Source organism: Ailuropoda melanoleuca, chromosome 8, assembly GCF_002007445.2.
Source record: "Ailuropoda melanoleuca isolate Jingjing chromosome 8, ASM200744v2, whole genome shotgun sequence".
In the NCBI taxonomy this organism is placed as follows: Eukaryota; Metazoa; Chordata; class Mammalia; order Carnivora; family Ursidae; genus Ailuropoda; species Ailuropoda melanoleuca.
This window is the reverse complement of record NC_048225.1, coordinates 13,861,036-13,887,969: the sequence shown is the minus strand read 5'-3', so window position 1 is coordinate 13,887,969 and position 26,934 is coordinate 13,861,036. Positions and strand designations below refer to the sequence as shown.

The window sequence follows — 26,934 nt, the reverse complement described above, 5'->3', positions numbered from 1 at the left end:
GTTAGGAGCCGATGCCTGCGATGCCACTGTTCTCCGTGGGGCAGTGGGCAAGTCAGCTGACCATGGGCCTCGCCTCTTCTGATCTCTAAAATGGCAGATACCCGACATCACCTGTGGTTGTGTTAACCCTTTGAGCTGGTCTTGGGAGTTTGTCTGGGAAGCAGGCTGTCTTACAAATGGTGAGCCTCAACGACACCGCCATCGCCACCCCCGGCCCCTTCCGCAGCCATGGGCAGGGATCAGGAGCAGGGTGGGTGGGACACGCAGCAGCCACAGGTATACTCGGGGGTCTGGGGTGGAAGAGTCTCCGTCCCGGTATATCTTGTCCCAATGCCCCCTAAACTGAAGAGGCAGGAGGATTAGGGCTGCCTTAGGCATGGTACCCTGGTTTTGCAGAAGTCCGCTTGGCCCTGCCCCTGAGTCTCAGGGCCCGGCCCTCCCAGGGAGGTACACTGAAGGGACTTCTCATGGAGACAGTGGCTTCTCCCAGAAGGACTTCGGGTTTAGAAGAAGATTGGGCATTGGGGACCGTGCCTTCCGTTGGGCAACAGCCCTGTAGCCAGTGCGGGGTGGGGGGAGGGGAGGACTCCAGATGTTCTCCCCCGGAGTGTCTATTGACCTTCGTCCTCACACTCCCCCGGCCCCCCGCCCCCAGTGCATTTTCCTTTCTTGGATCTTCGGAGCATCTGCGTGACTAGGACATGCAGGGCTAGGGTAGAGGCAATGGAGTCAGGCCCGGGGCGGGGGGGGGGCGGGGAGGCCCGCGATGGCCTCACAGGGAGGACAGCAGCCTGGAGGCTTGTTTGAGCTTTCTCCAGAGCAGATTGTCTTGTCTCTTAGCCGTCCCTGCCTCTCTGCTCTGCCACCCGTGTCCCTCCTTTTCCCTGCCTCGAATTTGATCTCTGCTGGGACTCTGGCCCTGGCTGACCTCGGCTCATTGTGTGGCCGTTTCTTGGTCTCTCCTCTGCCAGCCTCTCCCGTACTTCCCTTTGGGTGCATCCCCTGTTCACTTTCTCTTCCTCTGGGATTTCCTTCCTCTTCTGCTGCCTTGGGCCCCCTGTGTTTCTCGTTGCTGTGTCTCTGGATGGGGGCTGCCCCGTTGTGGACGATGCATCACCAGCCCTGGCTGCCTCAGTGGGCCTGCTCTCCTCATGCCACCTGGCTGAGGCCCTGGGTGACAGTGGCGGTGTTTTGAGGGGCAGGACAAGGCAGTGGCTCTGAGGGGCCTTTTGAGCCGTCCAGCCCCGTTCTGCCTGTGTCTGCTGTAGGCCAAGGCCCCTCCCCGCCGGTCAGGAGGACGCTGGAGCCTTCCATGGGCTGGAGGAAGGCTGGAGGAAGAAGGCAGGGAAGTGAGAGGAGGGGACCTTTGCCCACCGGCTCTGGCTCCTTCTCTCTTTCTCTTCCCCATTTCCCACGAGAAGGTGGAACATGAAGGGGCAGCTGAGGAAGGAGTTGGGGAGTGATCACAATCATAATAGCAACAGCTGATGCTTAAAGAGTAGTCCTGTTTGCCCGGCACAGAGCTCAGCTCTGACACGACAGCTTTCTTTCTTTTCTATTCTTTTAAAAGATTTTATTTATTTATTTGACACAGAGAGAGAGGGCACAAACAGGGGGAGGGGCAGAGGGAGGGGGAGAAGCACACTCCCCGCCCGCTGAGCAGGGAGCCTGACATAGGGCTGGATCCTAGGAACCTGGGATCATGACCCTAGCGCAAGGCAGATGCTTAACAGACTGAGCCACCAAGGTGCCCCGTGACAGCTCTTTTCATTGCAAGCAGCAGAAACCCAACTCCATCTTGGTTAGACAAGGCAGGTATCTTATTCAGAGCCAAACTGCAGGATGGGCAGTGCTGGTGTGGGAGCTGGTAGGCCAGAGCACACCCAGCACCGACCCGCTCCCTTTTCCACACACCTTGTTCCCTGCCAGCTCTTCCCCTGTGGGCAGCTGGCTGACACCCCCACAGCCTCCCTGACCCCCACACCTCATGGCTTGGCAGCTTTGACCCTTCCTTCCTTGGTTCCTGTGATGGGATGGCCCTTGGAGGAACACTTGAAGTCTCAGACCCACTCCTTCTCGCCAGGACACCTAGACGGTTGGGGTGGGGGAGGATCCCTCTCCCCTCCAGAAGGAGATGCCCTTCTCAGAAGGGAAGGGTATGGGCAGACCGGCCATAATGGTCCATGCACAAGAGTGATTTCTCCTCATCCTCACGGCTCCTGAGATGCATATAATTATTCTTGTCCTATGCTTCAGAAGCGAAGGCTCCAAGACGTAGAGTAACTTGCTCAAGGTCACAAAACTGAGTGGCAGAGTGGCAGGATAGTAGAGTGGTTTAGAGTAAGGACTCTGGAGCCAGATTGGTTGGGTTTAAATACAGGCTCTGCTGCTTTCCAGCTCTGGGACTTTGGGCCAGATACTTCACGTTCCTGGCCTCAGTTTCTCCATCTGTCTAATGGGGATGATCCTCATCATAGCCACTTTCTAGAACTGCTGTAAGGGTTAAATGAGTTAGGATATTTAAACCACTGAGAAGAGTTCTTGGCGCAGCACAAATGCACCCTAATCAGCTGCGAAATTCTGTAATCTGTTGAGAAAAAAAATCACCCTCCTGAGTAAACAGCTCTCTATCCAACAAGGGACTATAAATTCTCCCTCAAGGGCGAGCTGGCAGGCAGTGTCTATTCGCTGTATGAATATGGATGAAGCTTGCAATGCTGGGGAGCTTGGTTGGTGACGTTCACTCACAGGCCCTCTGTTGAGGCCCCCTGTGCAGAGCTCAGCCCACTGGGCCGGGGTAGCAGCAAGGAACAGGATGGCCGCTGCCTGGGGAGGGGGGCCCCCTTCTCCCTGGGCAGCTGCAGTGCAGGTGGCCCCCAAGAGGATGTGAACCCTCCCCTGGGATGAGTCCTGGGTTTCCAGGAGGAAGCAGACCCTCCCGCCACCAGCAGGGAGGCCGACAAAAGCTGAGTTGGAGTCTAGAATCCTGTCACTTGCCAGGGGATTGCTTTTTCTCCACCTTAGTTTCTTGGCCTTTAAAATGGGTTTGATGGTAATACATACCTCATAGACTATTTGTCATGATTATTATTACCCCCTCTTGCCAGTCCAGGCCCCTAGATTGGGCGTCAGATATGGGGTTCCCATCTCAGACTTTTTAGTTCCTCACGTTTCCTTCCATGGAATTTATAGAAGGACTCCTATGTTCCAGGCACACCTTTGTCCCCAGCCCCAAACCCCCAGTTGCCAGCACCCTGCTCATTCCTACCATCGAGTTCACTGCTCATTACCACCTAGAAGACTCCCTTGTCTCTCCTCCACCTTCCCTTTCACTCTCTGGTCAAGGCCGTGCTCCAGGGAGTGTGCAGTGTGAGCGGGGCCTGGGCTGTGCATGCGCTGCAAGAAACTTCAGCCCTGAGCGTCCGTCTTCAGGAGGTCCATGTTCTGCAGCCCTCAGCTCTGGGGCCCCCTGGCTTGTGTGCGTGGACCCGGGGTAGAGGCCGAATGGCCTGGGTTGGGGGGTGGGCCGGGCTGCACAGAGGCGTCTGGGCAGGGAGGCTGCAGTTAGCCTTGTAGGAGGAAGCCTCGTAGGAGGAAGCCTCGTGGCCATAGGAGGAAGGGGGTTCTGAGCAGCTTTCCAGAAGGGGCTGAAGAGAATCAAGAATGCAGCATGTGTTTTACAGAAGTGGATGATGAAATTCATGGTTCTGGGTCACTGTGGTTGGGGAGCTTCAAGGTCAGAGTTCAGGGCATCCATTTGGGGGTTTGAGGCCACCGTGTGGTCCTGGCCTGTTCCCAGGTCACTGGTCCCAGGGGACATGAGATGAGGGGCAAACACCCCATCCTAAAAACAGAGAAGGAGCCAGAGCTGGGTTCAGCGGGAAGGAGTGTAGAAAAGTGCCCTCTGAGCTCTTCCAGACACAGCTGTCAAGCAGATGATGACTGTCCTTTTGCTCTTTGCTTTCTCTTTATTCTGGTACATAAAACCCCAAGCAAAGAGAGCTTTAGGCCAGAGCATCCAAGGCAGGAAGCAGGAAGGTGATGAGCAGTCAGACAGGAAAGGGCCTCTGTGTGTGAGGGGAGGCTGTGTTTTGTCTGGGGGTCGAGGATGCCTGGTTGCCCCGGTGTGGATGGGGAAGCAGGGAGACATCGGCTGTGGAAGGGATTGCCAGAGAAAATCAAGAACATTCCAGCCTTTCCAGCTGAGGCATTATCACATCTAACTTCTCATAAAGGTACAGCACATTCCAGAGCCAAACCCCAGACTTAGGCAATATCTGCTGGCTCGTGCTGGCCACTTCCCCAGCCCCATTCATCAGCACGTGTAACCCAGAAATAGTGGTCCCACTCATGAGTGCACGCATGGCCCTTTCAGAGTCCCAGGCTAGGGAGGCCTGGAAAGGCTGCCGGGGCCTGTCCCCCGTCCCCAAAAGGATCTTGACACAAAAAGATCAGACAACCTGGTCCTGTTTTCCTGGCAAATGGTAAGACTTAGCAATCAGTGTCTTAGGCACATGGAGAACCCATGTCTCCATCAGTAAGTCAGACCGATTTGTTGGTGATGTTTTTTAGTCCTAGACCTTTTCTCTTTTTAGTCCTTAGCTGGCCTCAGACTACTTAGATCTATGCCACCTGTACCAAGCTCAGCCACACGGCACGGCCAGCATAATTGGAAAAGACTTTCTGGTTTTTTTTTTTTTTTTTTTGCCCTCCTGTTTTTTGCCCTCCCATTGAGAGACTAAGAGTTGGGCTCCGAGCCTTCTGTAGGTCCTCTCTGGATTGATGTCACTGCTCGCCTTCCAGAAGCCACCAGGGACCCCCTGAATGTCTCTGGTCAAAGGTGGTCTTCCACTGGAGAGCCGAGGAGCCTGTCAGGTGCTTTCCTCCTACCCCCTCATTGCCCTGGTCACCCCCATTTCCGCCGGTGCCCTGTCTTCTTCCCTGCTGCCTTCGTGGCCTTCCGTCCTGCAAGCCTGGCCTGCCCACCTCCCAGTCCCGCACACCAGAGCCCCAGACAGCTGTGTGCCCTGACAAGCTGCGTGAATCGGCTGTTGGGTCCTCAGTCTCCTCAAATAAAAAGTAAGAGCTTTCATCTCCCATCATTCCAACCCCGGCGTGCTGTGATTCCAGCTCCATCTGGTAAACCTCACATCTTGGTTTTATCCTATTTATACACAGAGCAGTCTTCTTTTACCGGGTTTCTTTGTTGCAGATTTGGATACATCCCAGGCTAAATCTTTGTCCCCGGGCATACAGTAACAGTCAAGGGTAACCAGTGCCGAAACAATGGGGCCCAGGCGTTCTGTGACCCCATCAAGGGTCCCTTCCCGCATGTCCTGTCTGGAGAGGGTGGAGGGAGGGGCTCATCTTTCTTTGGGGATCCTGCTAGGACCCAGGGCTTGGTGAGCCCCCTGGGCCTGTTTTCGATGGGCTGAGCCTGAAGGAAGGCGAGCAGGTGAGATGCACGGGATGGATGGGGTGCAAGGCTTGAAGGACGGAGGGACAGAGGGATGAGCGTGAGATAATCAAGCCCCACTGTAATTTGGAACCCGTGCACTTGAGGGAGGTTGTTTCGGAGTTATTTTCACAATAGAACTGGGTATTCTGATCTACCTCACGGCTGCATGGAATCAAAACTAATAGAGCGTGTTGTTACATCATCAACTAGTGGCTTCTTTTTCTGAGCAGCTTTTACCCAGCAATTATGCGAAATTATGTGACTCAGAATGGAAAGATAATCGCCGGAGAGACTCTTCTGATTGCTTTCTCCCGCACATGCAGATAGCAACTGTGCAAAAGGCAGGAAGCTCAGGGAACACAGCTAACATGGAAGGGCTGCTGCCACTGGAAATGCCAGCTGTTGACCAATGTAGAGATAACAGAACATGGAGAGGAGGGGAAGAGAAACGAGTGGAAACCCGAATTCTTTCTCATGCAATGCCACGGAGGAAGCAAACTGGCTGGTCCCATTTTTCCGCTGGGAAGGGTGGCCTAAAGGATCTAGAATTTCGGAGCTGGGGAGCGGCAGAGTGAGGAGGCTCCAGAGCCCTGGTCCGGAGAGCCAGGTCCTCAGGCACCCCCACACCGGGGCCTGGGGCCTCTCGTGCACATGGAGCCTCATGTGGCTTCTTGAACCCCCTCTTCCGGAGATCCCTCTCTCCTCTCTTCCATTTACTGCTTAGACTCTGTGGCCTGGAAACAAGACTTGTCACTTCTGCAGCCTCTTAACCTCCCCTCCTCGGGCACCCACCCTTAGCTAGCCCCAGGCAGCCCTGCTTCCTTTCTGGGAGAGAGGAATGTGTGGTAACTGGGAGGGCTGGGGAGGCTGTGGGACACCACGGACGATTGTGTGGGAGGGAGGGAAGGCCCAGATGCGGTTTCTTGGTGCAGCAGTGAGAGGAGGACATTGTGTGTCTTTTCAGAGGCTCCATGTGTGTGTTTGGCCACTTGACTCAGGGGCAATGCCACTGGCACCAACACGACTTTCAAAAATGGGTGTAAGGGCCAAGAGGCACCGTGAAGAGGCCTGTGCCGAGGTGTGGCTGGCGTAGGCCAGGCCTGGGCAGCAGCTTGGACGAGCAGGGAGTTGGTGACTTTCCAAATCTGTAACAGTATTTCTTTGAGCACACTGTAACTCAATCAGAAATGCTTTCTTCAGAACACAAAGACTGGTCTTTACTCTTCAGCTTGGCATTCGAGATCCTCCACCATCTGACTTATCAGAATTCTCACCATCCACCCCTCATGCTTTGCTCAACAGGATTGGTCAGGGTTTGGAAGGTGGCTTACTCTAGAAATGGCAAATACTTGGCAGATTGCTGTCCCAGCCCCCTCCTCTGCTGCACAAGCATTACTAATGGCTGAGACCCTCTCTCCTGATGGACCTCATTCAGAGTCCTTCTGAGGTAGCCCCTTCAGGCCGCCACCATGGAATGGAGTGCCTTGAGGGTCAACTTGAACTGAACTTAGAACTTGAACTGAGTACGATTTGTTTTCCCTGCCTCCCGTTTTCCCTTCTCACTGCCTTGGCTCATGCTATTTCCTCTGCCAGAAAGCCTTCAGGTTCCTCTCTTCTTGCCCCTGTCCACCAAAAATCCCATCCTCCTTTCAAGGTCCAACTGAAATGTCAGCTCCTCCATGGGAACGTCCCATGTTCCCTGTTGTATTCCCTGCTTCCTCTTTCCCTGCCCCAACGGACTCTCCTTTGTAGTCTCTATCTCTCCATCTCCCTCTCGTGGAGCTCTCTTTACTTTTGCTGATGTACCAGAGTGCATCGCTCTTCCGGTCTTTGGAAGCTGAGGCTGTGTCTTGTTTCCCTTTTTATCCCTTGCAGACCCCAGAAGAGTGTGGCCCTTTCTAGGATTTGGTGTGTGTTTGACTAGTGCCCTGGAATCCTTGACATATCTTTCCTGCTCCACGGAGGGGCCAAAAACCCCTCTCCTGGCTAGCAGCCAGTCCCCGCTGCTGTCCCCGTTCAAGGGGAGGGCATTACACTAGGGCTGGGATACTAGAGGTAGGTCAGAATTACTAGGATCACCCTGAGTTGGTCCACTGGAAGAGTGAAATGAACACATTTTCAGATACACAAAAACCAAGATTTTCATTAAGGAAAATTCTGGAAAGATGTTCTTCAAGAAAGAAAATGTCTTGATAAATGGCTAAGATTCAAAAAGAATCATGAAGAAATCAGTAAGTACGTTGTATTAGTTAACTTCACGCGGCATAACAAATGAGCCCCAAATGAGAGCATTCGTTATCTCGTACGGTTTCCGAGGTCAGGAATGAGGGAGCCGCCTGGCTGCGTGGTTCTGCTCTGAGTCATTAACGAGGCTGTCAGCCAGGGGGGCGGTCGTGGGGAAGCTGGAGGATCTGACTCCGAGCTCACTTACGTGGTTCGTGGCAGGTTTGCTTCCTAGCAGGCTTTTGAGCTGGGGTCCTCAGTTCTCTGCCACGTGGGCCTCTCCACAGGGATGCCTGAGTATCCTTAAGGCATGGCAGGTGATTTTTCCCTAAGAACAAGCAATCCGAGAGAGAGAGAGAGAGAAAAGAAGAGAGAGAGGGTAAAGAAAGCCATGGTGCCTTTTGTAATCCAATATTGGAAGTGACGTTTCAATCCCACTGTGTTTTATTGGCCGCACGGTGCAGTGTGGAAGGGGACTACACAAGGCTATCCATACCAGGGGGTACTGGGGACCATACTGGAGGCTGGCTACCACACATGTGCGTAAATCTAAACAAACATGTTTCCATGAAACATGAATACTAATATCTATGTCATAGAATTTTAAAAAGACTGGAAGTTTTATAATAATAGCATACCTATTAGGAGGAAGGTGATTTGTATTTTTGTATTTTTCAGGAAGGGTGTTTTGCCTAGTAACTCTAATACCTTTTTAACGTTAGACTTTTTAAGCCTTTGTTAAATCAAATACTGTCTTAGTCAGCTTGGACTGCTGTAACAGAGTATCATAGATGAGATGACTTATAAATAACAGAAATTCACAGTTCTAGAGGCTGGAAGTCTAAGGTCAAGGAAGTCCAAGGCCAAGTCCAATTTGCTGGCAAATTTAGTGTCTGATGAGAGCCTGCTTCCTGATTCACAGATGACCATCTCCTCACCGAGGCCCTGCTTGGTGGGAGAGGCGAGAGAGCCGTCTTTTAAAAGGGCACTAATGCCATTCATGGGGGCTCCCCCTCATGACCTAATAACCTCCCCAAGGCCCATCTCTAAATACGTCACATTGCAAATTAGGTTTCAATACCTGAATCTGGGGGACACAAACATTCAGTCTATAGCAAACACACATGATAAAATTCCAAAGGTAACCATTAAACGACTAGAAATAGCTTGTGTAATTTCTCAACCAGCAGAGGGAGATAGTGAATAAGAAAAAAAAAAATCAATCAAAAAAAGGTAAAAAGAAAAACAAATCAGACCAAATGTATCAGTAGTCACAATAAAATTAAATGGGATAAACTTGGCAGTTAATAGAAGTTATCAGGTGGAATTTAAAAAAAATGTGGGTTTTTGGTGTTTATAAGATGATAAAATGCTCATACATCACATAAGGACACAGGAAGGTAGAAAGTGAAACCGAATTTAAGACAGAGAGAGGATCGCTATATAATCCTAAAAGATCCAACTCAGGACAATATAACAATTTTAAACTCTGTTAGAATAGTATAAGATTGTAAGAAACACAGGGATAAAGATATAAATCCTTCCTCACAGAGGTAGCTTTTAAAGCACGCAGCTCCATTTTTGATAGTCCAAACAGTCAAAAAGAATAAGAAAATATATAGAAACTGAAACAATACAGTTAATCTTAATTTAATGGGCACATGGAACGTTCTTCCCAAGAATGAATTCACAGTCTTCTAATAAATGGAATATAATTTTAAAAATAATTAACCATATAATAGGTTGATAAATTTTGAGGCATCTGTATCCTCAGCCATATTCTCTGACCACAGTGCACTTTAGTTAGAAGTCAATTACAAAAGTAAACCAAAAAATCACTATGCTTTTGGGCTTTTAACATACACACTGCTTAGTAATGCTTGGATCAAATAAGAAATTATAGTACAAATTTAAAATACTAAAAACTAAACGGTAATCCAGAAACCACATTTCAAAGCTCATGTATTGGGGTGAAAGTGACACTTCAAGGGTTATAGTCTTAGATGCTTAGATAACAAGAAAGTCTCATTATTTATGATTAATTAGATATCCATCGTAAGAAGATAAATATAAAGAAAGAATAATACAATAAAGTCAAAGAACCCATAGGGCAAAATGAAGGACAATTTTAAAACACAGTAAAGAGGATCAGCAAAACCAAGAGCAGTTTCTTTTTTTTATAAAAAATTTTTATTATGTTATGTTAGTCACCATACAGTACATCCCTAGTTTTTGATGTAATGTTCCATGATTCATTACTTGTGTAACACCCAGTGCACCATGCAATACATGCCCTCCTTACTACCTATCACTGGCCTATCCTGATCCCCACCCCCTCCCCTCTAAAGTGCTTAGTTTGTTTCCCAGAGTCCATAGTCTCTCATGGTTCATTCCCCCTTCTGTTTACCCCCCCTTCTTCCCTTTCTTCTCCTACCGATCTTCCGATTTCTTATGTTCCATAAATGAGTGAAACCATATGATAATTGTCTTTCTCTGCTTGACTTACTTCGCTTAGCATTATCTCCTCCAGTGCCGTCCATGTTGCTGCAAATGTTGTGAAATCGTTCTTTCTGATAGCTGAGTAATATTCCATTGTATATATGGACCACAGCTTCTTAATCCAGTCATCTGTTGAAGGGCATCTCGGCTCCTTCCACAATTTGGCTATTGTGGACAATGCAGCTATGAACATTGGGGTGCATATGGCCCTTCTCTTCACTACATCTGTCTCTTTGGGGTAAACACCCAGTAGTGCAGTGGCTGGGTCATAGGGTCACTCAAGAGCAGGTTCTTGAAAAGACACAAAATAGCTGTACCTCCAGTGGGGATGATGGTGAAGAGTCGTCACAAATGAACGGTGTTAGGAATGCAAAAATAGACATAACCACAGATCCAACAGAAATTAGTGGTTTCTAAGGATAAATAGAAAATATAAACAACTTTACAGCAATAAGTTTGAAAGAAGAGAAGAGTAAATTGCTATAAAAAGTATACTCATTAAATATGTTCAAGAAGAGAAATCTGAGGAGTGTCATGGCCATTAATGAATTGAAAAGGCAATTGAAAATCCTCCCGCGAAGGAAAGACTAAGTCAGACGATTTCACAGTTTAGTTCTACCAGACGTTCAAAGCACAGATTATTTTAGTCTTCTGCAAACTCATCCAGGGAATAGCAACAGAAGAAATACTTGTTCTGTGAGGCCAGGACCACCATATACCTAAACCAAGCAAGGCCAATACAATAAAATAAAAATTGCAGCCCAATTTTACTCATGCACATAAATGCAAAAATCCTAAACAAAATCTCAGCAAACCAAATCCATCAATTTACTAAGAAGACAATACATTGGTTTTATCCCAGCAGTGCAAGGATGATTTGACATTAGATAATCCATGCCCATAATTTATTTTCATTGATAGATTAAAGGTTAAAAGCTATCGATGTGGAACACTCATTTGTAATTAATGTAAAACAGAAACATCTTGGAAAACCAGGATTACAGGGGAACTTAAAAACATTAGAAGAAATCTCTTTAAAATCCGTAATTCCCTTCTTTTGATGGTTGAATAACATTTCGTTGTATATACGCCACATTTTCCTTATCATTCCTCACCATGCACACTAAAGGTAATTATGTGAGGTGGGGAAGGTGTTAACTAACCTTATTGTGGCAATATTTTGCGGCATAAGCATGCATTAAATAAATCATTGCACCTTAAACCCGACACATTGTTAGGTGTTACATCACAGTAAAGCTGGGAAAAATTAAAAATAAACACACACAAAAATGAAGTACAAGTAAAAAATAAAACCAGTAACAAGACTGCATGTGTGTGATTGTGTGTGTCCAGTATTCCTGCTTTTATTCTACATTTTACGGGAAGGCCTGGCAGGACATAAGACAAGAAATAAAAATCAACAGGGTAAGCATCGGCAAAGAAGAAACAGTACCATATCATTTACAGATGATATGTCGGCAGAGAAAACCCAAAGGAATTTACAGGTAAATTATTGGAAATAGTAAAAGCGTTTAGTGAGATTATTGGATTTAAGATCAATATGTACAAATCAATTGCCTTTCTCTATACCAGCAAAAATTAGAAAACACACACAAGGGATAGCATTTAAAATAGCAATAAAAAGTATAAAGCATCCGGGAATAAATCTAATAGATGGTGTGCAAGACCGATATGAAAGCATTTATAAAACCATTAAAAGACATTAGAAAGGATGTAAACCGACGAGAAGATGTATCTATGGATAAGGAGACTCAAGATTACACAAATACCGTTTCTCCCTGGGTGTTTCGACACATAGAACACTTGCAATGGCAATGAGAACCCCAGCAGTGTTTGATGGATTTGACAGGCTGATTCTAAAATTTCTGTCTAAGAGCAAAAGACCAAAAATAGGATATTCCTGAAGGAAGAGGGGAAGAGGAAGAGAAGAAAGAGGAAAACGAAGAGAGGAATTTCTTCTACCACGTGGGAAGATTCCTATCAGGCTGTACCATTTGAGACACGGACTGTCATGCAGGAGCAGACAAATGGACCAATAGATCAAAAAAGGAGTCGCAGAAACAGACACACCTGAGTAGAAAGCGGGTATATGAGGAAGTGGCAGGACACATGCGGAGGAAAGGGGGGATGGATTGCCAACAAATAGTGCCAGGACAGCTAGTAACAACCAGATCCCTACCTCATGCCTTATGTGAACACCAGTTCTGGGTGGAATAAAGATTTCCATGTAAAAGACAAAGCCGTAAAACATCCAGAAGAAAATTCTTTCTGACTCAGGCAAAGAATATCTTCCACTAGACATACACAAAAAATCATCGCTTTCAATTACATTAGAATGAAGACATTCTGGGCATGAAAAGACAGCAACAAAAGATGAAAAGACAAGCCACTAATGGGGAGGAGACATTTGCGGTCCTTAATGATAAAGATTTCGTACCCAGAATAATAAACAGATAATACTAATCATGTCAACCCACTTGAAAAAATGAGCCAAGGACATGAAAGACACATTGAAGAAAGGGGAATGGCAAATACACAGAAGCCCAACTCTGTTACTCAGTGATCAAATTACGACCATACTTTGCCCCTCTAGATTGGCCGAAATCATGCAGTCTGGCAATGTCAAGTATTGTAGGAATGCAGAGTAGTAGGGACAGTCGTGCAGCTGGTGGGATGTGGACACGGGCATGACCACTTGGGAAAACAGTTTGCAAGTATTCCGTAAGCTGGACGATTTGCGTACTGTATAGGCCAATGACCTCACTCTTCAGCCTGTCTCTAGAACATATATCTTCCTACTGAAGAGGGACCTCTGCATGGGCCTAACCATTTTATTTTAAAAAGGGAAACTATAGGGACACCTGGGTGGCTCAGTTGGTGAAGCGACAGCCTTCAGCTCAGGTCATGATCCCAGGGTCCTGGGATGGAGTCCTGCGTTGGGCTCCCTGCTCAGCGGGGAGTCTGCTTCTCCCTCTCCCTCTTCTGTTCCCCCTGCTTGTGTGCACTCTCTCTCTGTCAAAAAAATAAAGTCTTTTTAAAAAATTAAAATTAAATAAACAGGGTAACTACAGAAAATATCAGCAGTCATCATTCAGCATAAGGTTAAGTATTGTTTTGTGGTGGTGTTGCTGGTATATGTGAATATATATTTTCACTGGGTTCCAACGTAGAAAGTATTTCATATGAAAATGATGGCCCTGGGCAGCGTGCAGAAAAATGTTCACGGCTGGATTATTTACAATCACACAAAATGGGAAAAAGGAAAAAAGAGATCAACCGACAGGAACATGGACAGGATAATTAACGTGCATAACGGGAAACTACACAACTTTGGAAATGCATGAACTATGGTTACATGTCATAATGGATGAATCTTAGAAACACGATGTGAACCAAAAAAGCCAGTCCCGGAAGACTGTAAACAACATAACGCATAATTACAAAGCTCAAAACAGCTCCCGTGAGCACCATCTTATTACCCCGTGCACAATAAACAGGTTTTTAAGGAGAAGAGCAGGACGGATAGCTGTACGATGGAGTATTACTCAGCCATAAAAAGGAATGAAGTTCTGACACATGCCGCCACATCGATGAACCTTGAAAACCTGATGCTCGGTGAAAGAAACCAGATGCCGAAGGCCACATATTGTATGATTCTTTTACATGAAGTATCCAGAATAGGCGAATCCACAGAGACAGAAAGTAGATCAGGGGTTGTCGGAGCCTGGTGCGGGGCGTGGGAAGGGCAGAATGGGAGTGACTGCTGACGGGGAGGGGTTTCTTTTTGGGGTGATAAACGTGTTCTGGAATTAGTGATGGTGGTTGTGCAATTTTGTGAATATTCTAAAAAGCACAGAAGTGTAATGAGTTTCATGGCATGTGAATTATATGTTAATTTTAAAAAATGTCTTTGGGGCACCTGGGTGGCTCAGTCGGTGAAGCGTCCGACTCTTGGTTTCGGCTCAGGTCATGATCTCAGGATCCTGGCATTGAGACCCATGTGGGGCTCTGTGCTCAGCGGGGAGTCTGCTTCTCCCTCTCCCTCTGCCCCTCCCCCTGCTTGCATGCTTTCTCTCTCTCAAATAAATGCATAAATAAATCTTTTTTAAAAAAATGTCTTTGAAGGAGAAAAAAGGAGTGATGACAAACGTATGGGAGTCTGTTGTCCAGGATACTGCTCACCTGTGGGAGTGAGGCAGGGGGATGGGCTGGAGGAAAGTACAGCTGTACTGTTGGAGGAAATGTAGCTGGTGTTTGTAAAGGTCTCGTTCTTACGTGTGGGTGTTCATCTTATTACTACGCTTCATTAGGTGTGTGCTTCATATATTTTTATACCTATAAAATCTGTAAAATGGAAAAGAGTTACAAATATTAGATGAGATGGCATTAGAAGCAATGTACTGCCTTTTGATACACGCTTCCCCAGCGGCCCTCTCCGTCCCAGCCTGTGCCTCAGCAGGGCTCTGTCTGCAGCGAATTCTGACCTCTGGTGGCTGAGAGGTGCAGTGCACCTGGGCTGCTCGCGTGGGGCCAGGGAAAGTCAAGGGGCGATCCCTCAGAGCAAGCATGGTCCTGGCCTCTCGATACTGGTCCAGGGGTCAGGCCACTGCCGGTGTCACCCCCTGGATAAAGCGCAGACAGCCTTGTTCTTTCCTGGTTTCAGTTTTTACCCCGCTTTTCCTTGCTGGCTCTTCACCCCGCTTCCTTAAGCCCAGGCATGAGGTGTGTGTAACTCCACTGAAATCTATCCCCGGAAGGGACCACTTGGCCACCTTCTGCCTCCATCCAGATGGCCCATCCTGGAGCCCCTGGCCCCAGAGACAGGGGCTTGATGAGCTCATGAGCAGAAGTCCAGGGAAGGAGAGGTCAGGATGCTGAGGCTCTGAGAGCCAGTGTCCACGCTGCCTTTGTTTGACCAAACCGCCTTTCTGGAGGGTTAGGACCTGAAGCCTGTGGGAAGAGTTGACTTGGGCACTTTAGAGGTGAGGGTGTCAGGGGTAACTGACGGGAGAGCTGTCAGCATCTCAGGGTTTACCATATGGAGACCAGTAAGCGGTAAGACTCCCGCCCCGTGGGGCTGGCTGGGCTAGAGACGCATTCGCTTACCTGCCCCACTTAATCTCACTGCAGAAGGACTTCTGCGGGTGGGTGTTGGCTGTGGGAAACCGGGCCAGAAAGTCCCAAATATCTTAGTGGACTGGAGGTGGCCACAGAATGACGGCCTGGAGAGGAGGGCGCAGTGGGGTCATTACCAAACCCCTTGGGGTTTTCTGGCTTCCGCGTCAGAGAAGCAGCGTGGTGGAGGGCTTCCCGAGCTGGGCGAGGGCCTGGCCTCTGCTGTCACTGTCATCGGTGTCATTTACCCTCTGTAGGCTCAGGTTCTTCACCTGCAAACTGGGTCGGTCCTTGAGCCTGTCGATGGCGTGGTTCCGTTGTAGTCATTGAACTAATGCATGCGGGGCTCTGTGTAAGTTCAGTAAATCGCAGCTGCTTCCGCTCTGCCGCTTGGACTCACCGTGGGGGAGTACTCAGAGCTGGGAACCCGACTGAGCCCCTGGTCAGGCGGACGGCTGGAGCGGGGAGTCTCCTGGGCAGAGAATGACTCTTCCTCCTCCGTCCCCAGACACCATGGAGGTGGTGCTGATCTTTCTCTGCAGCCTGCTGGCTCCCACCGCCCTGGCCAGTGGTAAGTACCCCTCTGGGCCCTGGCCCTTGGGACCGTAGGGCTGGGGAGCTCTCAGAGTCTACATGTCTGGTCAGTGGCTCCCGCGTCCTCACTTCAGTGAGCAGAGAAGGTGCTGGAAGGCAGCAGGCATTCCCAGACCCTACGCCAGCCTGCCCACCTCTCCCTACAGGGCCCAGCAGGCTCTGCTTTAAGCCGTCAAGCCCTCTAGGTCCCTGCAGACTTTTGGCCTGAACCTTGGGAGCCAGGCCGCCTCTAGATTCTGGCCTGGTGCAAGTCACATGTCCTTCCTTCCTTCTCAGCTTCCCCGCATGTAAGGAGAGGGTGACAGACCTTGCCTTGGGGGATGTTGTGACCGTACAAAGGGTGTGGATGTGCTGTGGTGGCAGAATCTCACTGGGGCTCTGACGGTACCCCCTTGGGCTCTCAGGCTGGCCCTTGCAGGCCACCCCACCCCTCCGTGCTTCCCCAGGCACCTCTGCGTAATGGGCTGTCCTCCCCAGGAGTCCCTTTGTGGGAAGTGAGGCTTGTGACGCTTGGGGAAGATTCGGGAACCAGAGGTGTCGCTGTCTCTCTCTTGCCCACACTTGTTTATTTTTTCAGCAGCTGAGCAGGAGAAAGAAAAGGACCCTTTTCATTATGGTGAGCAGTGATGGGAACCCCGGGTGGGGAGGGGGAGGTGCAGCCCCGCCCCGGGGAGGGCAAGCCACTCTCCTCCCCGCCTTCCTTCCCTTCCATCTCTGCCCCTTGCTCCTTTGGCAGACTACCAGACGCTGAGGATTGGGGGACTGGTGTTTGCCGTGGTGCTCTTCTCGGTGGGGATTGTCCTGATCCTGAGTAAGTCTGTCTGTCCCTGTCCGCTCTGTACGAGGGGTGTCTGCGGCTGCTAAGCCGGAGGAGAACGGTGTCAGAGCCCAGCCATGCTCTCCCCGGGAGAGGGAAGGAGACTGTCCGTCTTTCTGTTATCTATACGACCTAATGCAGCACGGGGCACATCGTAAGTGCTCAGTAAAACGGTGAAGAATGAACAAAATAAATGCATGACGAAAAGCAGCGGGTAATAAGAAGGGGCAGGGTGGCTCTCCCGGTGCTGTGTCCAGGAGGCGTAAGTGGGGGAGTCCCAGGAGACAGGGGCTGTCCCCAGAGTGCTCCCGGGGATGTGCCCTGTGTTTGTTTTTCCCACATGAGCCTGGGCTGCGTGGAGCCCTGTGCACTTGTCTGATCAAGCAGACTGTGGTAGGGGTGTCATCGAAGCCGTCGAATGTCGAACCTTGGCCTCAGAAGAACCCTACTCTGACAGAGGATTGCTGCACATAGCTGGGCTTTTTATGTAGTCCCATGTGGCAGCTGTGCTGTGGTCAAGCCGGGAGCACGACCTTGAGCTCCAGCTGGGAGCATGACCTTGGATGGTTTCTTTGTCTTTCAGGTCGCAGGTGCAAGTGCAGCTTCAATCAGAAGCCCCGGTAAGGGTGCCGTGTCTGTGGACATCTGGGGTGACACTGGGAGGGGACAGGGAGGGCCCCCTGGTGTGTGAGCCCCAGTGCGTGTTCTTTTGGATTCTTATGCCAGAAAGAGGCCGTGTGGGTTGGGAGTAGAGGAGATGTTTTGAGGATTGCCAGGCACATCCTGGGGCAAAGGAGAGGTCGGAATGTCGAGGGTTAACCCCTCCTCTCTTGTGATGTGTATAGGGGAGGGGAGGTAGGCAAGAAGGTGCTGGAGCCTTGTCTGGAGGCCCTTGAGACAGCTGGGCTTGGGAGAGGGGAAGCAGGGGGCCTCAGAGCCTCTCGGGAAGTCCGTCTTCTCTCCACAGGACCTGGGACACTGTCCCTGCTTGTCACCTGTTCATGGGGCTCTTTGGCTGAGTAGAAGCTCGGGCTCCCTGTCATTCACCCCGTCACCCATAAAGGGCATACCCCATTAGTCCACTACAAAAACCAGGGGTAGCACTGGACCTCAGAAGTCCAAAGTCTGGCAGGACACACCCCAAGCTCCCAGGCGGCCCTAAGCCACTCCTTCCAAGCAGTCCGCTGTCTCGCTGTCTCGGAGGCCAGCACTGAAGGGTGCCTGTAAGTTCCCCTGACACCGCACCCTTCAATCCCAACTTCTACCCCTGCCCCATGCGCCCCTTGGTGGAGAGAGCTTCAGCCCTCCAGTGACTCGCAGGGGACGGACCCGGACAGCCGTACGCAGGGTTTGCCCTGCAGACCTCTAACAGAAGGGCTGTGTCTCTTCCTCTTGCAGGGCTCCGGGGGATGAGGAGGCCCAGGTGGAGAACCTCATCACTGCAAATGGTAACTGTCATGACCGCCAGCCCGGGTGGAATAGAAGTAATTGGGCAGGGGTGTCCTTGTATAGCTCAGGGAGGGATGGCTGCCAGACACCATGGCCTCCCTAAAGCCCACCAGATGTGCTACGTGTCTGTGCCAGGTAAGAGGTCTCCAGGGCCTCTGCTCTGCCTTGCTTCCTCACCTCCACCAAACAGGCCACAGCTGGTGACGCCACGGTGTATAGGGCACGCTGCTTTATGTTGGGCATGACCCCAGGTGCTTCGTAGACCCTACTTCATGTGCACACAGCCTGGTGGTGTAGACATCACTAACCGCATTTTATAGCTGAGCGACCCAGAAAGGTTAAGGAATGTGCCAAATTCCTATAACCAGCGAGTAGCGGGTCAAGGAGTCGCGCCTGCGTCTGTCTGACTCAAAATCCTGCCAGGTTGCCTCTCCGCTGCATGGTTCAGACTCCACCTGCCGTCCGGCCTGGCGCGGACGCTGCAGGGGCTGGCTCGCCGGGCCGAGGGGTCCGTTCATCACACTCTGTTCTGTTTCTTTCTAGCAACGGAGCCCCAGAAAGCAGAGAACTGAAGTGTAGCCCTCAGGTGGGAGGTAAGATTCTGTCTGGCCCCGTCACGGTTCATTCCTCAGAGAAGAGCAGCGGGCACAGCTTTTATGAGGAGCCCCGCTCTGAGGGCAGTGAGACAGATGGACCGACATCCGAGATGCCCCGCACATGTGCAGGAAATGGTTGGGAAATGGGGCCTCTGCACACCCCGGTGGTCAAGTGAATGGGGTGTCATCTTTGCTTTCATGTGGGCGGGACTTGGGAGCGAATTATAGTCCGTGAAATGCTCCCGATATCCGAGTAGCATAAAGAGAATGGCTTGTAGTGATGATTCAGAAAGTATCTTAGGGCCCCGTTAAAAAAAAAATGAACGTCTTATAGTGAACTTTCAAAGGTACACAGAACGAGGGAGAACAGTGCCTCACCCCTCCCCCAGCCCGGCGGCCTCTGTGCACAGCTTGTACGGGTGCTGTGTTTCGCATCTGCTCCCGTCGTTCTTTGCAGGGACACGGGAGAGTCGCAACTGTCGAATGCCTTCCTTTCCCAAAATGCTGCCACACACAGACTCGCTCGCGCCTGCCCCAAAGAGGCAGGACAGGTGGGGTTGAGCCCCATTTCATAGATAAAGAAACTCAGGTCACGGAGAACAGCCAGACAGATAGTGAGCGACTGGTGGAACTTGAAGCTGGGCCCTTTAGCTTCCGGCCGTTTCCACCACACCCCTCTGTGTCTGTGCCTGGGTCCCTTTTTGGTCTCTCTGGAATACACTGGGACCTGGGGGGCACGGGGGTCAGTCTCCTGTCCACTCACATCTGCTTCACGTAAGGCATGGTGGACAGGTCTATGACTCTATCCTAAATTGTGAGTGAAGAGATTCCTGGTACTGAAATGCCCGGTACACCAGCTTTCACCGTGAGCGCAATGACACGGCGTACTTGCGTAGCATGTGAATTTTTTCCTAAGCGCTTTGATGTCATCACGACAGCCCCATGGGTGGGCGGAACAGGGCTCGTAAGTCTATCTTCTAGATGGGGCTCAGAAAGGTCATTGACGGCCTACGCGCGAGGTGGCTGGAGATGCCAATCCAGGAGGCAGGTGTCCAGGCTGGTGGCTTGGTGGTCTGTCCGTTTGTGGGGGCTGCCAGGTCCCATCTTGGGAGAGATGTGGGGAGGCTCAAGGGGAGGCATGAGCTAGCAGTTGTCGTGTCTTTTTTTTTTTTTTTAACTTGGACTTCCTCAGAAACCTTGTTCTCTTAGATCTTGGGACTGTGAGCCATGACTGGGGGTGTCCTAACACAGAAACCCTGGGTTTAACAATTTTCTTTCCATATCTCCCAGGTTCCAGCCCCGCTTACAGAAGCACTCCCCTGAGGGCCCCCTATTCTGCTGCCCCCCCCTCCTTTCCCTGCGTCTCGGGCTCGTCCTCCTTGTGTCCCCAGGAACATGGTGCTCGGAGCGGGTCCCATCCTGCAGGCTTCAGGGGGCACGGGGGCTGCCCTAAAGGCAGGGAGACCGAGGTAAAGATTCCTGGAAGGAACCCAAGTTGTGTTTTAATTTAAATTCTCTCCCCCTTTAGCCTCCAGAACCTGAAGGGAGCTGCTCAAACCTTTAGATGGAAATGTTGATGCTTAAGAACGCGGGCCACTTCGGCAGCACATCTTTCCCCAGGAGAAGCCAAGAACATGTGTGTCCCCTGCTCCCTCCCTGTCCCCGGAACACGGTCCACAACTTACTGATGCAACTAACACCTGCCTCCCTGCCCCCAGCCTGCGGTCTCGTTCACCTCCTGTGCCGTGTCTGTGTGTGTTTGACGACTGTGGTCTCTGTGGCTGCTTGTTTGTGGGTGATGTTGTACTTTAGTGACCCCGGACTCACTTTCCCCGGCAGGGGCTGAGTCATGGCATCATTGGCCCCTCCTTGCTCCCCTGTGGCCCCCCCATCATCTCCCACTCCCGGGAGTCTGCTTTTTCCCTTGAGAGACCAGTCCCTTCTCTTGATTGAGGGGTGGGTGTAGGTGGGGGTGGGGGCACGGGTGGGGGTCTCCCGTTGTCTCGGGACTTGGGAAGGTTTACATCACCTTTGTGCTCATTCATGGCCTCTCTTCACTTCCTTCACAAGAGCCTGGCTTCTGTATTCTAGCCCTGACCCAGGTCTGATCTGGGGTCTCTTGGCAATGGGAGGTTCACAGCAAGCAGCTGGTGAGCCCAGCTTTGCCTCCAGGCAGGCTCTGTCCCGTCCATGGCCGTTTCCTCTTGGGGCTTCCAGCACGGAGTCCTCATCTGCCCCGCACCATGGCAGAGCAGCCCGGGATTCCGGGCCCGGGGCTTCTACTCTGCCCCTTGGGGAATGTGCCCCTTGCATATCTTCTCAGCAATAACCCCATGGGCTCTGGAACCCTGCTCCTCTGCCCCTTCTTCCCTGCTTCTGAAACTCCCAGCTACAGCCCAGCTCATCTGGACTCAGACTCCTGTCCCTGAATGAGGTCTCTGGGAGGCGAGGGCTGAGGGGACCCATTCGGTTGGGGCCAGCACTGTGGGGAGGGGCAGCCGGGGGCACAGGGCTCCTTTGCTTCTCTGCCCCCGTGCCCTTGGTCAGGCAGCAGTGATGGCTCCCACACCCTTCGCTCTGCCTGTCGCTGGTTAGACGGCAGGTGCAGCAGCTGGCTGTGGGTTAGAGACCGGGCAGGTGCACACAGCCCTTTGCGGAGGGAACAGCAAGAGGTCAAAGGTCATAAAGAATGGAGAGTCCAGCCAGACCCCACCTGTCCCATCCATCGTGTTCTTGTGGAAACTACAAACCGCGCCGCTGTGACTGGGACTGCTGTTCTCCGTGTTGTGATCTATCCTCTAACAGCAAAAGGAATAAAACACCATTTGTTTCCTAGTGGCTCTGAAGTGCTTTCCTTTGTGTCAGGGAGCTGGAGTATTTGTAGGGCCTGTGGTGCTTGTAGGGACAAAGGGACTCTGTCCTTGCCACCGAGAGGTGGCAGCTGAAGAGGCAGTCAGGTGAGTGTGTGGGCAGCGGCTCCTCCCCTTCCCCCCACCCCTTCCTCCTCCCGCCTCCCCCTGCTCCTGGGGCCACGGGCCCCGGCTCTGCCCCATGGCAGGCCCTGTACTTTATACATGGCCTACACAGAAGCAGAGAGTCCCGGTGGCCCCACTGAGGGCATGCTGGCCAAGAACCAAAGATTCTAACCTCTCCCTTTGGTCAATTCTGGGGCCGCTACCTAAGGACTCGGCAGAGAGGGTGTGGGTATGTCACGTGGGTTATGATCCGAGCCCTTACTTACCCTTTCATCTCTCTCCAAACCCAAATACCCCCTCCTCTGTGCAGCCTTCCTGGACTTCAGGTAGAATGAGTCCCTTGTGTTCTGTGCTCCCGTCGCCCGGGGTCCTGCCTGTAGCTTCACATTTAATGCTGCGTACCTCGGCTCCGAACTCTGGGGGCCGGGTAGATAATGTCCGTCGGTGAACCTGCTGTCATCACATGAGAGATGGCGCATGGGGCCAGGGGTCACCGACAGTGTCCTCCCAAAGACCTTCTGGTTCAGTCTTTGGCCACATGAGCCTGGCTGCAAGCTGATCCTCTGGGAGGTCGGTGCGTGCCCCCTTCTCTGTGCGTCTTGGGTGTTTTTATCATGAGACACCGTTCCCGGGGGCAAGGCTAAGTCCTGTTCTCACATAACTTCATGGCCCGCCCCCCAAATCTTCAAAGAGTCTGTCTAGGTTCTGTGAATTGTTTAGAGCCGCACAATGGGCCAGTGCTGGTCCTGAGGGTCTTGGGTTTCCAACTACCCCCGGCCACCCCTGGGACATGCCGGGTGCCCGTCCTACTTCTGCAACTGCCCCTCCCTCTGTCCCCCAGGTCTTTGAGAAAACAGAGGCTTTTCATTGAGATCTAGCTCAGTACTGTCAACTCCATGATTATGGGGGTTAAAAAATCTCTGGTCGCTCCTCAAGTTTGTGAGTAAAGCTACTGACCACCGTCGGGACACTCGCGGGTCAGGGGCTTTGCAAGGCTGGTGGCAGTTTCCGAGCGTGGCCAGAGGAAGAGCCTCAGAGGCCCCAGGAATGCAAAAGATTGGGGGTACTTCCCTACATTTGTTATTAAAAATAAAGCATTGAACTCTAAAGTAAGTGCGAGGAAATCTAAAGGGGGAGATTTTGAGTTTTCTCGCAGTGATCATGTTCCTAATAGAGAATGATGTTACCAGCTCTACCACAGACAGAAGAGTTTTCCCTCCTGTGACTCTTGGCACCCACTTCTGCCTCCTGCTAACCCAGCCTTATCTCTGAGGTAGCTAGGATAGTCACACTTCTGATAAATTTGTGGCTGGTCTAGGTCACACAGCTGCCTGGTGGAGGGGCTAGGAGCCGGGCCCAGGCTGTCTCCACAGTTCCCTCTGGCACGCCGTGTGGCCTGGTTTCCCTCTGCTGGGGAGGGCTGACGTCCAGACGAAGGGAGAGGATCCCCTGGCTTGGTGTGACCACATCTGGAGCCTGGCTGGCCCTTCAGGACATACATGGTGAGACTATGCTCTGGCTCTTGTGGCCTGGAGATAAGTCACCTAATGAAGAGTCGCTGATGATCAAAATAATGGCAATATTATTATTATTTATTAAAATTATTAATATTAATCACTATTATTAATAACTAAATAAAGCAGCTAATCTGTGCCGAACCCTGGGCTGACCACATCCCACAGATCAACCCATTCAGAACTCACAACACTGCCTGATGGTATCTCAATTTTACAGATAAGGAATCCATGGCTTGGTGGGACTGGCCCGAGTTTGCACTCTTGGGGACAAAGCCAAGGTCCAGCCCAGGCCCATCCAGCTGCAAGCCTGTCTCCCTCTGCACAGCAGAGGAAAGGACGTAGACCCATCAAGTGCACATAAGAGGAGGCAGAATTTGGCCTCTTTTGGGGGAGTCCTTGGTTCCCACAGCTGTGATAATCCCAAATTGTAGTAAGCTCCCCGTCACTGGAAGTATTCAAGCTGATGGGACCCTCTGGCCAAGGTGGACTATGAGAATCTACCCAGGATGGCCTAATCTACCCAGGTCCTCAAATTGAGGAACAACCCCCCCCACTCCACCCCACTACCCCCACACATAATGGGCAAGCTCCTTATCCCTCTCTGGTCTAGGGCTGTAGAGCCAGGGAAGAAGAATCTAGAATCCAGGCACGGATTGCTCTTTAATGTGTGTCTTCCCTCTGGACCAGCACTCCATGCTGGGTGGGACCATGTCCATCCCCCGAACCCCCCCCCCCGCTATCTGCCACTGCTATCTGTAATTTGGTTGGATGTAGGACCTATAAGTTGGTTATATAGGAAAGCTGGTATGTCCTGCCACTTCCCAGAAGGGAATGCTGAGTCCCCGGGTCTCAGACAGCGATCCCAGGTGCCCTGTGCATTTTACCCTCCAACTCCTGCCCCCCTCCCCATGAATTCCCCTCCAGAGATTTCCAAGTCTATTTGCATGGAGGTGTTTGTGTTTACTTAAAGCCACATAAAAATAGGTCAATCTACCTTCTGGGCCCCTGGGCTGTGGCCCTCCCCACCACTCTGGGTTTTTTTGCAGGCTGTGGATTGGAACTTGCCAAATTGTTCTTGGAAGAGAGTCAGAGGCAGAGTGCAAGCAGCAGGGAAGGTGGGGTGCGTGAGGGGGATGCCAGGCTGAGGCACACGCCAAGGTCAACTAGCTCTTTTCTCTCTTTCCTCTGGGGAGGAGGGCTCTGCCCTCCCAGTGACCGTGGGCTGGCAGGGATGGCCGGGCTGGGGTGGGGGGCTGTCCGGCTCTATCTGGTTCACCCCACCTTGTCCTTGGCTGCTCTGCCTCACTCTGGGTCCAGAGAGAGAGAGAGAGAGATCAGGTGTGTTCACCTGAGCCAGGGGAGGAGCTTTGGAAATACCTGTCTCCAGGCCACAGAGAGGAAGAATGCCACCTCTCCCCATCAGTGTGATTCATTGCTGTCACAGCGGAACTCCAGGGGGGCAGCCTCGGCCAGCTCAAGCCAACCGGCTGTTGATTTTACGGAGTCGGCCCCAGCCCGGGGCCCGCTTGCACAATTACGGGGCGCCTGCCAAGGCGGCGATGCAGAGCAGGTGATGCTGGATGGGATGTGGTGGAAGACGTGGGCTGGTAGGGGGAGGGCCCCCCCGCACCGTCCGGGGCAGTGGGCTCCTGCCTCAGAGCCAGGCTTGGAGGGAGGCTGGTGGAGGAGAAGGAGGCTCGGGACATTTGCTGGCCTCCCCTTCTCCTCTAGCTGTGCGAGCTCAGGCACACCCCAGCGTCTCTGTCACTTTCTTGGCAAAATGTAGTCCTTCCTAGCCATAGGGTGAGCTGGGCTCCCGTGTAACCCTAGGAAAGCCACTTAAGCCTCAGTTTCATTACCCGTGCAATGGGTCCATCGAAACCTTTCCTGTTCCTTCACAAGGTCAAAGTGATACAGTGGACATAAAAACACTGACACTTCTACATGCAGATATTATGTTATTAATGTTTATATTACCATTCATTTCCTTATGCGTCCTTCCTTTGAGAGTGGGGTGCCCCTTCTGTCTGTCAGACCTGGGTTCAAGTTCTGCCTCACCTACGTAACAGTGCGGTTCGCTCGCCTGGAAGATGGGTATCACAACACCGGCTTGGCCGCGTCCCTGGAAGGAGCGGAGCAGTTCAAGGAAGCCAAAGCTATTTGGAACTCTCAAGAACCGTGAAATGGATGGAACTGTTAGCAAGCGAGGATTTCTGGGTACCAGACTTTGAGCAGACACAGACATTTACCAGACACTCTGAGCTGAGTTCTTGCGATAGGCCCCACTCGGCCCTCTGTGAAATGACAAAGACGGTTATAAAGTCAGAAGTGAGCCATTTGGGCCACACCAGTATCATCCAGAAGGTCACAGAGGAAAGGCAGGAGCAGAGAGGTGGGCTTGCTCCTGGAGGGGGCAGGGCCTGGAGCGGCTTTTCAGAGGTGAGGGGGGATGTGGGTACTAGGAGGTGAAGGCCCGCAGCTGGAGAGAATAGCCCCCCTTCTAGTTCAAGCTCAGACGCGAGTTCTGAGAAAAGTCAAGAATGCATTTCTCTCCAGGGTATTCGCTGTGGGAGAGGTGGGTCAAACAGGTTCACCCTTGTCAGCAGCTGTAGAAACAGAAGAGGACGTCCCCATCCCCTGCCAGCTCAGGGAGCAGAAAGCTCAGTGACCTTGACTCTCGCAGTATATTGCCCTTTGGCAGCTCCCAGGACCTGTGTGCCCCACGGCTCAGGTCATCTTGAAGCCAACACTTAAGGAACGGACCCTCCAGGACCCACCTCCCCTGGCCTCGCCTTATAAGACCCCGGTGACCCTGGCATTGGTAGCGACAGCAGGAGACAGGAGCCAACACTCCTTGGGGTTCGGGACCTCTGGGCAGCACAGATGGGCCCTGGGAGCTGCCCCCTTCCCTGCTGAGGGGCCACGCATGCCATGCAGCTGCAGAACGACCCCAGCCAGGAATCAGGGCTTTCTAGGGGCTTCTGGCTTCTTCCCAGCTGCAAGCCAACACCCCAGGAGGCTTGTGGGGGACCTGGAGTCCAAGGCTGTGGGCTCTGACATGCAGCCCCAGACCCGCAGGGCTGGCGGAGCTGGAGCACCCCCTCGTGGGAGGGCTGCAGGTGAGGGCCTTGGCCTCGTAGCTAACTTTCGAGCACCAGGCAGACAGTGCGTAGCTGATGTTCCAGCATGCCGTCCCCCGATCCCAGCAACCCCAAAGTGACCACCCAGACCATTGCCCTGAGACTGAAGATTCAGGGGACAAGTGGAATGCTGCTCGGGGAAGACAGGGGAGACTGAGGCATGGCAACTGAGGACAGTGTCCCACTGGGTATGACAGTGCTGGAAGAGGGACCGGGATTGGGGCTACCTCTCCATACCTCCCAAAGGTCTCCTTGGTCTGTGGGTCTTGGGAGGAAACCAGTGGATGGCTGGGTGGTCCTCTTTGGCTCCAGCCTGGAATACTCAGACAAAGGGAGGACGGCTGGGGGTGGGGGGTGCCTTTCCCTGCCCTATAGCCTTTCTGGGACAGCAGAGTAGCACTCCCACCCCATTTGGCCCCAGATCCTGAGAAAGACTAAAAGAAGAATCACAGCCAGACCCCAGCAGCACCCAGAGTGCTGCGCAGATGTGGGGCGGGGGAGAGGAGGGCTGGGGGTGCGGGGTGGGTGGG

The 26,934-nt window shown here is 51.8% G+C and overlaps 1 protein-coding gene across 4 annotated transcripts in view; it reads left to right on the top strand.

The window, feature by feature from the left end:
* FXYD6 (FXYD domain containing ion transport regulator 6) overlaps positions 1-21,607 on the top strand; it is a 36,890-nt gene extending 15,283 nt beyond the window's left edge. For 2 of the 4 annotated variants that reach the window (XM_034665857.1, XM_011237503.3), the window contains exons 2-8: positions 15,825-15,887; positions 16,491-16,526; positions 16,647-16,721; positions 17,311-17,347; positions 18,126-18,175; positions 18,720-18,769; positions 20,301-21,607. In XM_034665857.1, coding sequence (XP_034521748.1) covers positions 15,830-15,887; positions 16,491-16,526; positions 16,647-16,721; positions 17,311-17,347; positions 18,126-18,175; positions 18,720-18,748 — 285 coding nt within the window. In that variant the 5' untranslated portion in view covers positions 15,825-15,829 and the 3' untranslated portion in view covers positions 18,749-18,769; positions 20,301-21,607. Of the gene's footprint in view, positions 1-15,824; positions 15,888-16,487; positions 16,527-16,646; positions 16,722-17,310; positions 17,348-18,125; positions 18,176-18,719; positions 18,770-20,300 lie in introns of all 4 variants that reach the window. The other 2 variants (XM_019810144.2, XM_011237502.3) reach the window with 1 other exon arrangement.
* The last annotated feature ends 5,327 nt before the right edge of the window (positions 21,608-26,934 follow it).